Below are 14,662 nucleotides of genomic sequence, written 5' to 3' on the forward strand. Positions count from 1 at the left end.
GTGTGCATATGTTTGTTATGAGATTAGTGCTGGCCTGAATCAAGACACTGTGTGAAGTAATTTACCAGTTCTACACAAATGTTCAAAGTCAGAGAAAAACCTCAACAGTTACATCTATCAGTTGCAGGTGTCTTAATACATATTTTATTGTTTGAAAACACACTGGTCGTGACAGGAGGGTGTAATGAACAAGGTTGAGTGAAAATGTGACCACTGATGGCTGAACGAATAACAATGGAAGTTAGAGTCTCTCCAGTCAGGTTTTGTCTGCAGTCACAACAGCCATCAGTAGCCTATATACACAGTCTACTAGTTCACTACATTGCAGCTGTCTGTCTTAAAGGAATAGTTCAGATTTTTTGAAGTGGGTTTGTATGAGTTACTAGTTGGTGTTTTACTTACAGTAGGTGACAGTCGGCATGCCTCGGGAATGGAGAACGAGCAGGAGTGCTGGAATAATCAGTATCTGTTTAATTTTTGACTGCTTTAACTATATTTAGAATATTTTTGCTGCTTGGCATTGCTGTCAGGCAACCTTTTCCTGACAGGAAAGTGCCATTGTATAAGTCAAATATCCCTCTCTCCAAACCAACAGAGCTCTGTAGGTGAAATCAACAGTTTTACCTTGCAGAGTAAGGTAGTTGCATGTCGAACACTGCTTCGTTCTGTTACTTTTTTGTGCGGCTTTAGTGTTTTATAAGGACAGTTAAGATTCACCAAAGTCACACAATAACACAACAAACTAACAAACTGAGGCAGCATAAGACGAGCAACTCCTGTGTTCTGCAAAGGTAAAATTACTGGTTTTGCTCATGGAGTTTTGTTTGTTTGGTGCAATAAGTGGCTTCCGTCGCTTCAGTTTCCTGTCAAAAAAGCCTGTCTGACAGCAAAGAAAAGTTGTGGAAACATTCTATATATAGCATACACTTAAACTGATATTAATGGGGTTTCTTTTTTAGGTTTATCTTTTTCAAATGCCTAAAATCCATTTTGCTGCCGATTCTGTCTACAGCAGTGCGTTGCTTAGCTTCTGTGCGGACTGTTGATAAGGAACATACGGAGGAATAAGGAATCATACAATCGCTCTTAAAATAATCGGAACTATTCCTTTAAGCCAGAGTCTGTGGCTGAGCATCAAATCAAATGTGTTTGTTGACGTCTCAAAGAGTGACCAAAAAATAAGGGTTAGGGTCTCTCCAATGAGGTTTTGTCTGCAGTCATAAACCAGTAGATCTGCTATACTTTGCATATTTGTTATGTTAGCTTACTAGCTAACATTTCTAATTAAATTTGTGGGATATGTTTTGTGCTCATGTCTTACTGTTACATTTAACGTGCAGTTTCTCATTGGAAGAAATGGTCTAAAATTAAAATACAATCTCTGAAATTCTTAATGGTGTGTTGTATTGTGCGATGCTGAATCATCCTCATCACAGAATCTTTTAAAACATCTTGAACTACACACAGTGACTTATGACAGACTGTTGCTAAATGTGTTAATCTGTTTGACTAGATGTCCTCTGATTTGCTGTAAGCATAAGTTGACCTCATGTCTCTTTCTCTCTCTTAGTTGTCAGAGCTGCGTCAGAGGCTGGAGCAGGCAGAGGCGGACCGGCAGGAGCTGCAGGAGGAGCTGCGCCGGGAGCGGGAGGCACGGGAAAAGCTGGAGCACACAATCACCCAGCTCAAGCAGCAGATGGCCCAGTCTGGCACGGTGGGAGGCAGCCCCTCTCCTCCTCCGACCCCTTCCACCGGACCCCCTAATGCCCACTCCCCGCCCTCTTCCTCCTCTTCCTCTTTCTCAGAGGCCCCAGCGGCTGGCCAAAAGTAACTGCCACCCCCTCCAGGCGCCTCCCTCCCTCCCTCATTCCTCTCCCAATCAACCCGCCAACTCTATAGACACAAACAAATCAGCCTGGAGCAAAAAGGCTGTTTTTTTTTTTTTTTTTTTTTTTTTTTTGAAGTTGTGCATCTCACCCCACCTCCCCTTTTATTTCAGTGTAGGACTGACTTTTGTTTTTGTAATTTAACATCACTTAAAAGAAAAAATTTATGTTGTGTTTTTTATTATTTTTCTTTTGCTCCCCTCTCCTCTCTTTAAACAGTATTTAAAGATTTTTGGGCATGTATGTTTTGATTTAATTTATAATTTTTACTGAACAAGCAGCTGCTTCACAGACAGGAGTTTGGTCGCGTGGAGACCAACTCTACCCATCACTATTTTTTCTTTTCCTCACCTTCCTCCTCCCATCCCTCCTTGCTCTCTATGGATTCTGGAGCTTAATGACTTGGAGATCGCAGACTCACACAGACTCGTCTCAGCTCCTCACACAGACGTCACTTCATGCTACTACCTGGCACAGCAACCTGCGCACATGGACACAAAATTGCACCTGGTTGCGTGCCCCCTTCTCTGTCTTTCTGTATGTACCAGCGGACATTTCAATACTTTTGTTTTTGCTCCTTATAAAACACAGAAAGAAAAGTGTATGTTAAAAACATCAAATCTATATTGAGGAGAAAGACCTTTACTGTACAAAAAAAGACACAGATGTCGTAAAAACCTCATGAAAATATGCCAATAGTGACGCTGAGCTTGAAATGTTTGAGTGTGACCCCCACAAGGTAGCTAGCTAACAAATCATCTGGCCTGGACCCGCAGCTGCTCCTCACACAGACTAGTTTTCCTCTTCTCTCTGCTGGGCAGCACCTGAACGCTCCTGTCGTAGACATAATAGTCTGTTGGTTGATCCCCAGCGGCCCCTCACCTCCTCCTCCACCTCCCACAGGAGACCTCACACCTTCCACCGTTGCCCTCTGCTGGGAAACTCCTTCTTAACACTGTTTTTTTTTTTTTTTTGTCAGACTGGAAACACTGTGCTGTTTTCAGGCTGCACGAGCAGTGTTATGCACTTAATGCGCTCTCCTCCCCCAGAATCCCCTGGGAAAGGAATGCGTCTGGACACAGGGGCTGGTGGAGCCGGTGTAGCTTTTCTAAGAAAGAAGAAGAAAAGGCAAGAGTCTCACATGTGTGGTTAGCTGTTACCATAATACATACGAAACCCCTGCATGCCCGCACACACACTCGAGTGTGTCAGCGCGGTGCAGGCATTCAGGCAGAACAATGGCCCCAGCGTTCCCAGCAGATGATCAAAGAGAGCACCAGTCTGTCCCTGTTTTCTGGGCTTCTCTCTTTTTTTTGTATCATTTGACTTCATTGTCAGCAGAACTATCCCCACCCTGTTTGTCAGAGTGTCATCGAAGAATGTGGGTCGCAGGTGAAAGCGGTGGTGGTTTGGGCCTCGGGTTCACGTTATTCTGCCTGGCTGAACAAACAGCACCGGGCAGGAAGAGGAAGAGGATTGAGGGGAGCACTCGGGGGGCACTGGTGCACTCTTCCCCACCGGCAGGCAGGCAGGCAGGCTGGGTGGCCCAGACGCTGGAGGTACAGAGGGAGCCCTTTTTGTGTACAATGCCGTCAGAATGGGAGCAGCTGTTGTTGTCTGGGGGCCTCTGATGCTCGCCCGGCCGCCCTTGGGTGAGACTGTACAGGATCCCCCCATCTCTCAACTCCCTCCATCCTCTCCCACATTCACCCACACATACCCGTCCATCCATCTCCAGTGCCACATCAGCTGGGGGTGTGCAGTGAGAGCGAGCTGACATCCAGCCAGAAGAAGAAGAGAGGACTTTTATTGTGTCAGTTGCCAGGCAAAAAGCGCTTTTTATTGCCACTATAAGGAGATCCCTGTAAGCGAGTGTGTGTGTGTGTAAATAATTGTTTAAAAAGAGAAGAGAAGGGGATCGGCCTCAGCTTAAACTCTGAGCTTTTTTTATGCATCTGCTATAAATGCAAATTGATAGACATTCCACTGTGCTCCATCCTGTTTCAATGCAGAGTTTCTTACACAGCTTCCCTTTACAATAACAGACCTTAAAGACCAGGCAGAGTACAGTTGTGGTTTGTTGATAGTCATAAACAGCAGGTGCAGGTGTAAGCCAGTAAAATCAAACCCATGCCGCAAAATGTACACTCTACTGTTGTTCCATTTAAACCTTTATTGAAATTATGAAAGAAAATATTTAACGTATTAACTAAAGATTTATATTCACTTTGTAAATACAGTAGTCATTAATATATTAACTGTTCTTATATGAAAAATCTTCAAAAGGTTATATAAATTGGACCAGAACTAAGGCTTCAGATGTTTTTTGCTTTCTTTCTTTTTTTTAAAAAGTGATCTTTGCAGATATCATAGCTTGACTTTCGTCAAGTGGATGTGGGGGAGTGAAGCGCATGGTTTACTGAGATGTGACACAGGACAAAGGCAAAATAATAGGAAAAATAATACTTTGTAACACACTTTCCCCCCTTTCTGAACTGATGTTTTTTTTGTGGATTTCATCTTGACGGACTGTTTAACGTGTAATGTAATAATGACCTTTTTTTCCTTTGTTAAAAAAAAAAACTCCCCCTGAGCTAAATTGAAAATGAAACATTTGTTGAAAGAAAATGCATTTTGGAAAAAAAGAAAACAAACAAAAAATGATTTTTTTGCATGTTTTGTGTCACTGGGCCAATCTTATCAATCATTGTTTAAAAAAAAAAGAAAAAAAAGATGTTTCTCCCCACATTAACGCACAGACTATTGAGATGGCTCATATGCATGAACATTGAACATGTGCAAGTTTTATATCATTATCGGTTTAGAGGTTGGCTAAATATAACGTCAGATTATGAAGAACGTAAAATGTAGCCTAATTTGATTTGGAAATGATGTGAGAGTGTGTGTGAGAGAAAGTGTGTGTTTGTTGGCCTCCCACGTCTGACTGAAGCACAGCAGCTTTGAAAAGGGAAAGAGAAAAACTTGCTCATGTAGCTCTGGATGTGTAGTGTGATCATATTATCCTCTCCAGGATGTGTTAACATCACTCAAAACATAATCAGTATTAGTTTTTATTGACTTAATTACCTCTTCAGCAGAACAAAAAATAAAAAAAAAATCTGTTCAATTCATTAGATTAGCAGATAACTAAATGAGTTATCTCTAATTTTACTTTCTGTGTAATTTGAATTTATACACAAGGGGGCGTTATTTAGCTAATTGTACACAATAATGGAAAAAAAGGACTAAATGTAAATGAAAGGGGAGAAAAATCCCTTGTAACACAATGGTGTGGTGGGCCTTTTTGCATTTTGCAGTGTTATGAGAACTTGGATATGCTTTGTACAGAATTTTTACAGGTATGAAGTCGCCCAACTGACAAAAACAAGGTGAAACAAACATGAACACATTTGAATACAGGATTTACATACCCACTGCCTCCTGGCTATGTGAGGAAAACTAGTAAACAAATACAAGGTGACCTTTGAATTGTTTGTTGTTGGGTGTCAAACTTCCAGCCAGTAATTATTCTCTGCCAGTGTGGGAGAAGTAGGAAGTACAGATCACTTGTTACTAAGAGGTACACCATGTTTTAATTTATACACATCATATTATAGATGAAAAAATATTCATGGCTTGGCTAAAAAGACCCTTTCCCCCTCAATGCTGTTCTGAAACATGAAACACAGTGTCTGTGTTATGACCATTGCATACTACGTTGCCAATACTACAGTGTGATGAGACTTTTGTTCTTGCATGAATCGAGACACTGTTCTCCTACCTCATGTTGTGATATAAAAAGATGTTTTTTAAGCAGAAGACACTGCATCTCTAACTGTTTATCATTGATATTTACTAGTAAATTACATACCTGTAAATGCTTTTAGCTAATACCTCAGTTGTATCTAGTGTTTGTTTTTTTTCTGTTTTTGCCCTTCCCTGATTTCAGATCTTGTAAATATACCCTGTATAGACAATGAACTTGGATCAAATTCAAGTAAAGTTCTGTAGTGTCAAACCTGTGTTGTCTTTTGCCTTTCTTATCTAAATTTTGCCTCATGACTTCCTTATTGATGCAGGATTCACACTTATCCCTTCAAAATTCCTAGTGAAAGTCTTAGGAGCTGCTGATGTGCTGTAAATTTTAGTATTAAAATTAAACTTCAGGAGAGAAAGCAGCAGACGCATAACAGGACTCAACAATAAGGATTACCAGCTTGCCCAGGGAAAGTAAAATGTCATGTTGGGTGAGTAAATCTAGCAGGTAAAAAAAGAATTAAAGCAACCTCTCAAATTTTCAGCTTTTTTCCATTTATCATTTATTATTTTCAACTGACAAAGTAAGACATTTCAAAGACATTACCTTGGAGAAACTAGGGTAGACATTTTTCACCATTCGGAAATGTTATAGATGTGACAAGTACATTTAGGCTTTGCTGTTACTTGCTAATTGATAATATTGTTTGCAGTCATCTGTCATGAGGATATGTCTCAAATCATGAATGTCAGAACCAAATTTTATCGAAATTCATCCAGTAGTAGTGAAGTGGTGGACCGACAGATGCACATAGCCATTCATAAAGCTACAGTTGCAGTTTGGCTTAAAAAACAAAACAAAAGAAGCCCCTTTTCTTTAGAAATACAATATATTTTCCTCCCATGTCACCTCCAGGTCTCAGCAACTAATTCCACCTCTTCTAACACATGTCCTGTGTGGGTTTCTGCTCCATGCAGTCATGTTCTGTCCTCTGCAGCCAGGCTAAATTTAAATCTCCACTCACAGAAGCTGTCGGGAGGAACTGCTGCCAGGCCCTGTGTGAGCTGCGAGACTGAACACATTACACATAAAACCACTGCTATCAGAAGGCTGTTGAGGAAGCAGAGCCAGGCTGTGTTCAGACTCAGGTATGCAGGTATCCCCACAGGTAGCAGCAGGGGCACGGCCAGGAAAACCAGGAATAAAGCCCACGTGTTCAGAAACATATGCACAGCCTGCTGAACAACACTTCTTCTGCAGTGAACTCTAGTTTGGACTGTAATTTGGTCTCTCAGAGGAGGACATTTTAATGATTGTTGGCTGCATCCAGCATGCAACGCTGCACAGCCCAGAGTCAGGAGGAGGAACACAGCGACCTGCAGGATCTGAGAGGTGTGGGAGACCCAGCACTGGTGAATCTGTTCGTGAGAAACATCATCCAGGACAGGAAGGAAGTCAGACAGCAAGAGGACGTAGAGAGCAGCGAGATACCACAGGAAGATGGTCACAAATAAGGAGACAAACCACCTAGCATTGGTGGACTGCACTTTCCGAGTGACCGTGCAGAAATGGTCCAAAGCAGCTAAGACGACAACAGGCCACTGCAGAGTGCTGTAGACCTGTCCAAGGATCTGAACCAGCAAGCATATGTGATACCTGGTGAGCTGCAGGCCCAGGAGGAAGACATTAGTGTGGATGTAAAGGGAGGCGATAAAAATGGTCAGGGTGGTGTCGATGACAGCGAGGGAAACGCTGAAGATTCCCAGGAAGCTTCTGCAGACGTGTGTCCTCTGGAGAATAATGAGGGTCCAGTTGAGCAGACATTTTCCTCCCAGACTGAACAGGATGGAGGGGATAGAGATGTTCATGGCGCGCAGTCTGGGAGAGATTTTAACCAGACGTCCTCCAGGTACGGTGGGACTCTCTGGAGACTAGCCTACTGCGGGGGAGGGGAAAGAGCATTTTTATATAAAAGTTTTAAAACCACAAAATGACTCAGTAAGCAATAATCAAAGTTAAAGCTGTGATAACTTATTTTTTTGGCCACTTGGGGGCAGTGAGAACAAGTTGTGAACAACATTGCCATATTAGTTGATACGGTGGACTTGTTGGCAAACACTTATTTACTTACACATCCAGCACTTACGAAGCAACAATAACATTTAGGGTGACGAGGATGAGTGAAGTAGTCGTCACTCACATTTTAATGGAACAACTGAACTAATGACTCAGATGGGTGATCTATTTTAAATGTCAGAAGGATTAAACAGCAGAAAATAATTTAGAGTAACATCAGACTGTTTTTTTTGTATCAATAACCACTTACGGACTCTGAGGATGATATGAAGCCCAGTCTCTGGCTGTATTAACAAGACACGTGACTATTACTCACAGCTGACAGCCATGTTACAGTCATTTTAATGTCTTTTCAGCAGTCAAGATTGTCATCCAGCTGTAGGAGCTCACAAACACATTTTTAGAAAAATTCCTCTGCAGTGCTGGCTGCATCAACAGTTTTTTTTTTGTATTTTTCTTTTTTAGTATTTCTAACCTAATCAGCGTAATATACAAGTGAAAACACATCAGTAAATATTTTACAACAACAGGATATTTTTAAATAACTAAAAAGGGAATAATAGCTTACATAAATCTTTTTTCATCAGTCTTTTTTATTCTGGTGATTATATTATTGATTATGTGATAGTACTCTGTCATACACAACATATTTAGTGCAGCACTTTTCAATATTACTGTGTCATCATGTCAGGTCTCCTCAGCATTTTTGCCTTCATGTCTCAAGTACAGTTGTACATACAGAACAGCTCTCATTTGAGTTTGTTCATAGTATCTGCTACTATAATGGACAATTTCTAGGACAAAGAGGACATAACATGTGGTAACCGACAGATGAGCATGACCTACCCTGTGTATTTTACGAACAAAGAACTTAATGAAATCACCCAACCTCACAAAGGTGTGTTTGCTGGTTTCTCTGTAAAGCTGCAGAAACATTCCCCATTTATCATCGTATTTTTCTACCAGACTCACCAGGCTGTAAGATATTCTCTCAGAACATGCCACCTGACCCAGCTCTGACAACCAATCCTGAAACAATGGACCTTCTACAGCCTCACACTTCCTATAAATGTCTTTTTTCAACATCAAACTGCACATTTTAGAATGTCCTTTTTATTGTGAACCATCCAAGACAATCCCGTGTGTCATAATCCTGCTGTTTAATCAGCACCTCTGTATGACGCTCCTGTCAGGTGAATTAGGGCTGGCTGTCGTTAAAAAAACATTACGATAACAGGACCAATACAAGTTCCCCTAAAGTGATACAGATACCAATAGAGTTCTTCACTCAATACCTTTTTTTTTTATAGTAATAGTAGTAATAGTTTTTTTTAGATCTAGGTCTGAATGCAGGTATCGTTAGACTAGAGAAGTTTCAATGCTCCCTGAAACTGGGCTGTTTCAGTCAATACTTTAAAAGGATAATTCACCAAATAATGAAATTCAGTCATTATAAACTCACCCTCATGCCAATTGAAAGTTGGGCTTCAAACGGAAAAAACAACAACAACAAAAAACCCCAGCAAAAACAAAAACCAAACAAACAAAAACCCTTACCAGAATAAAATGCTCGAATTGTGCCCATCTGGTCCTGGTCTAATACAAGTCTCCACTTGTGTGTGAATACCGTCACACACACACCCAGTTCAGATGGTGGGCACTCATGTGTGAACATGGTTCCAAGTTAAGGATCTACAGTGAAGATTTAGGTTACAAACTTTTTTTAAATTGTTTTTTTCCATTTGAAAACTGGTCACATTCACTTCAGTTGTTTAGATAGAATAGATTCTGTAATGCTGTTTTCCTGTGAAACTCCAGCAGTGTTTTGTTGACTGAAAAGCTAAACTCAACCTTCAATCAGCATGAGGGTGTGTAGATAATGACTAAATTTTCTTTTTTGCATGAACTATCCCTTTAAAGATATTTAAGACTGATACCCAGCTTGTGAGAGTTGCTGCCATACTGAACCCAAATCAAAAGACAAAGTAAGGACTTTAAGTGCAAAGTGAGAATTTTTACTTCTGCTTTTACAAACTGTCATTTACTCTGCAGCTGACTTGACTCTCACCTCTAACCCATGAATACAGAAAACAGGCTGATTCACAGTCTGGAGTGACACTAATACCAGCCAGGAAATGGAGCACAGGTACACAGAACCGGTCCTGACCTCCACGGGGCCCTAAACAACATTCTGCTAATGGGCCCTCCGAACTGACCGGAGAGCCATGTAAACCATTTGCCACACAGTCACACCTGACACCCCAGTGCTTCCACTACAACCCTCCCTCCTTTAAAACAATGTGCTCCATCTGTCGGTCAGAGAATAAGTAGATCTATATAGAACAGTACAGAACAATGTTTTGAGTAGAATATTAAGATAAGTGAATATTGAAGAATTTTCTTTTCTTTTCTTAAATTTGTTCAGTCATGATGTTTGTCTGCTGTTTCCAAGATGAAGGATGAGCTCTTAATCTGTGCATGTGTTCTTTTTCTATTTGTTCTGTATATATTGCTATATTTATTTGCTGTTATGTCTGTAAAACATGTAACACGTGCACTCACTCACCAATTTATTAGGTACACCTAGCTTAAACTAATGCAGTCTAATACAACAGTCCTGCAACTAACTTTACTTTCACAAAGGATTTAAGTTCACTCCAAAATCAAAAATACATATATTTCCCCTGGCCTGTTGTGCAATTTATCTATCCAGATTTTTGTGGTTTGATTTGCAGAATTTTTGAGATATTGGCTGTAAAAATGTTTTCTCTCTATGATGGGACTAAATGGCACTCGGCTTGTGGTACTCAAAGCACCAAAAACATACATTTGAAAAATTCAAAACCAGTGTCTCTTTCTGAAAATCATGACCTGGTTACTAGATTAATCCACAAATCCTGTTGTGAGCAGCTTTATTTAGGAACTCTTTTCTTTCAGCAATAGAAAAGAGCAGAACTACAAAGAATCTAACAGAACCACTTTCTTTCTAATAGAAAGAAAGTGGTTCTACTGCTTACAACAAGGCCTGTGGATTATCTTGAATAAACGGGTCATGATTTTTAAAGACATGCTGGTGTTTTATCTATTATATTGTTTTCAAGCTGCTTTGTTAATGTTCTAAATAAATAACAAAATGTTTTAATAGAGTTTGAGCTTATCGTCCTGTTTACCGTTTCCTTATTACGTTTATACAGCCAGGTGAAATCACTCTGTTACAATGCATCTCAAAGAAAACTGAGACAAAACTATATATGTATGTATATATATATATATATATATATATATATATATATATATATATATATATATATATATATATATGTATATATATATATATATACATATATATATATAAAAACCTCAAAACTTAAAAACTATGAGATCTACCCTCTACTAGTTCATTATATTACAATTTAAGGGTCTCGGTTTTAGTAAAATGTTCTTACCCATTTTTGCTGAGTACTTCTCAATGGATGATTATAAAAAACTTCTGCTGTGTTCTAGGAAGAGAACCATCACCTTATGTTCTTTATTGAGCTCGGAACAGAGGTCTTTATTATGTTGTGTTCATGTCTTGACTTGTTTCATTACACCACTCACAGCTGGGCTGAGCACTTTTATGTATATGACACTAATAAACTGCTGGAGAGCTGTTGTGTCAGACTGCATTAATTTTATCTAAATGTGCCAAATAAATGGACAAATGAGGGTATAAATGAAGGTTATCTTTACTCTTACAGCTTTTAAACAAGGTTTTACACTAAATTTTATTCTTGGTAGAGGAGAGAAGTCCCCTCTAGTCTCCTCTCCTTTAGAAATTAGCCGTTAAACCATCATGCAGAGAGAGACTCTAGGACATTCAATTAAAATAATAAAATAATCAATGAATAGAAGTTTATATAGTATTTCCAAGTTTCTTCAAACTTTTAATGGTGGATGGAGGCACTGACTGGACACAACCCCTTGGACATTTTTATAGTATCTTAAAATAATGAGTTAACATCTCCAAATAATAATAAACTTTATCAAAATAATGAGTTAGTATGTCCAAATAACAAGAAACTTTCCCTGAATAATGAGTTAGTGTCTTTCTTGAAATAATCATAATAATATTCATTATTTCAAGATAATAACTTGTTATTTTGAGAATGTTTCTCATTATAATGACTTAAATTATCTTTTTGAAAATGACATGGAAATGGGCTTCCATACCTTCATAATATTATGGGCGATGTAAGAAGTTCTGTTCATGTCTGACTTGTTTCTCTTAATAGTCGGCTGAGCACCTTTATGTGTATGACACTAATTAACTGTTGGGGAGCTGCTGTGTCAGACTTCATTAGTTTTAGTTAGCTGTGCTTTATCAAATGGAAACTGAGTGTATCAGTGAAATTTATCCTTGTTATTACAGCAATTTGACAACTTTTTACATAAGATTTTATTCCTGATATACCATCATGGAGAGAAACTCTGGGACATTCAATTAAAATCAATTATGGAATCAGCAAAATAGTTATTAAGCTTTTTCCTGACTGTTTTAACTGGCATTTACACATCACTTATTATCTTTGTGCATGTTATTGAAAAAGTATTCACGTTAAATACTTTATACATGAGAAATACATACATTTATGCTGAGTTACCACATCATCTCATTGTTCATCAGGAAAACAATATCAGACATTTTAACGCACTTCATAAATGAGACAAAATAAGTGCATTTCAACAGAATTAAGACACCTTCCCAGCAGTATAACAATATACACATTTTAAATGCTTTATAAAAGGTGAACTGCAGATATAAATCTTAAATTTGCTGAATTTCTGCAATAGTCCTTCATTTATTTGGCAACACAAATAAAATCTTCTGTGACCCATGTGTGGGTCAGGACCCAGTCTCTGAGAATGACTGCTCTAAACTACCATCTGAGGAGTGTTACACAAATTAAAATGGCACAAAAATAGTTGTTGCATGTTGCAATTTTTCTCTCATTCTTTATCCATACCTTCTTCGTTTGATTGATAACGTTTTGCACCACCTCTGCTGCTTTGTTATTATCTATGCACAAGTAGCAACAAGCAGGTCGAGCTGCCTGGACGAAACTTGAAGTTGACACGAGCCAAATATTAACACAGGAAATTCAAGTCACATTTTGCCCTATTAAATTGCCCTTCAAGGAGAGAACTGAACAAAAAAATACAAATATTTTTTCATTTTGTTCATTGCATTCTTGAATTCAGAATATGTTTCAGTGCTGCAAAGAAGCAGCATAAGATTATTTTAGCAGAGTAAATTCTCTCAGCTTGACCTGAAACTTTTGCAACAAAACTCTCTCAGAAAAACATGCAAAAACTCAGTTATCTTTTGGATGAATTACCTGTGTGTGATGGCAGTCATCTGATGTTAAACACGGCACTGTATCCCTGTCTCTGTTTTGCTTATCACATATGTTAGATCCAAGTTCAGTGCAGCTGTACTATCAAAAGACTTTGTTTAAAGGCGTGGTTGAAAGTAAGGAAGAGGTTAGGTGACACACACATCAGCCCTGAACACGGAAGTTCATAAATAATTTACTCTGTTTTGAATGAACACTCTGTCCAGGATTTTTAGTTGTTAGAAGTTGTGTTTAAACAGACAAGCAAAGCACAAAGTACACAGAGTTTAATTTTTATGCAGGAGAGCTTTCTTGGGGCTTTGTCGCGAGTTTACAGCAGCACAGAGCATGTACACATTAGCTGTAATGTGAACCATAATGCAAACAGGAAGTGGTTTCAGTCAGATTGCGTAGATTGTAGTTTACTGAGTGCTGGCAGTTTGTTCCTCTGCACATGTTGACTTTGTCCTATGAATCGAGACAAACAGAGCAGAGCTGGTCCTGTGATTGGCTGTTACCGTGTCTTGTGGTCTGAGTCAAGGAGCCTGTCACATATCTGTCTCTGCCCTCTTGAAGTTTTAATAATTATGAGCTCAGTTAAAAAATCAGTTAGATTCATTTATGTTTAGCTTATATACACTGCCTGGGCAAAAACAAAAAACACCACCTGGATTTAACTGAGCGAATATTTAAGAGCCTTCCACTGGATAATTACTGCAGTGGTTAATGTTTCAGCTGGCAACAAGTTATTTTACTGATGCAGTGAGTAGCTTCTCAACTGTGGTCGTGGAAACGATGTTACTGTGTTTCAGTGGGGTCAAATAATGCAAAAGAAAGACAAAGAAAACAACCACAGAGATTGTTGACACCACTCAAACTGGGTTAAGAACTGTTCGTAGTATTATTAAAACCTGTTCCAGAGTGATGGGAGCAGCAGGGTGAGAGGAGAGGTGGACAAAGTGATGCACCCATCATGCCTAGTGCCTACCGTACAAGCTTGTGGGGGCAGTGTTATGATCAGGGGTTGCTTCAGTTGGTCAGGTCGAGGTTCAGCAATGTTTGTCATTTTCACGTGTGGATTGGCAACCACAGAGTCCAGACCTTAACCCCATTGAGAATATTTGGGATGTGCTGGAGGAGACTTGATGCAGCGGTCCGACTCTCCCGTCATCAGTACAAGAGCTTGGCAAAATATTAATGTAACTTTGGACAGAAATAAATGTTGTGAATTGCATAAGCTTATTGAAATAATGCCATGGTGAATGTGTTCTGTAATCAAAGCTAAAGGCGGTCCAACGAAAGTGTGTGTGACTTTTTTTTTGGCCAGGCAGTGTATTTTGTCTTATATATTTCATATAATCTCATAAAATCTTATTTATTTTGTAAGACTTTGGGTCCAACAATAATTAAGTAGTGGTATAAAACAAACAATTTTAGGCACTTTAAATTTTACACAGGTACAGAACTTGAAGGTTTTTTTTTTTCAATTATGTTTTATTACTTAAGATTTCATTCAGCTTGACATGACTTTTGCAACACAGATCTCAAACATATTTAAAAGTACCTTA

General features: G+C 39.0%; 2 protein-coding genes across 2 annotated transcripts in view; one reads left to right on the forward strand and one right to left on the reverse strand.

The window, feature by feature from the left end:
• The window catches only part of skila (SKI-like proto-oncogene a), a 37,430-nt gene extending 32,880 nt beyond the window's left edge, over positions 1-4,550 (forward strand). The window contains exon 7 of the mRNA XM_084731340.1: positions 1,571-4,550. Within this exon, the coding sequence (XP_084587466.1) occupies positions 1,571-1,831 (261 nt within the window). The 3' untranslated portion in view covers positions 1,832-4,550. The remainder of the gene's footprint in view (positions 1-1,570) is intronic.
• A 1,659-nt stretch (positions 4,551-6,209) lies between these two features.
• On the reverse strand, positions 6,210-11,536 carry gpr160 (G protein-coupled receptor 160). Its single transcript, XM_084733158.1, has 2 exons — positions 11,166-11,536; positions 6,210-7,582 (listed from the first exon to the last, which is right to left on the reverse strand). Exon 2 carries the CDS (start codon positions 7,509-7,511, stop codon positions 6,621-6,623), a length of 891 nt encoding a protein of 296 aa, XP_084589284.1. The 5' UTR covers positions 7,512-7,582; positions 11,166-11,536; the 3' UTR covers positions 6,210-6,620.
• Positions 11,537-14,662: the final 3,126 nt, after the last annotated feature.

Source organism: Lutjanus erythropterus, chromosome 12 (assembly GCF_056507025.1).
Source record: "Lutjanus erythropterus isolate fLutEry1 chromosome 12, fLutEry1.hap2, whole genome shotgun sequence".
Classification (NCBI taxonomy): Eukaryota; Metazoa; Chordata; class Actinopteri; order Lutjaniformes; family Lutjanidae; genus Lutjanus; species Lutjanus erythropterus.

Coding starts and splice junctions, on each gene's coding strand:
- gpr160 (XM_084733158.1), bottom strand. CDS start 7,511: ATGAACATCTCTATCCCCTCCATCCTGTTCAGTCTGGGAGGAAAATGT.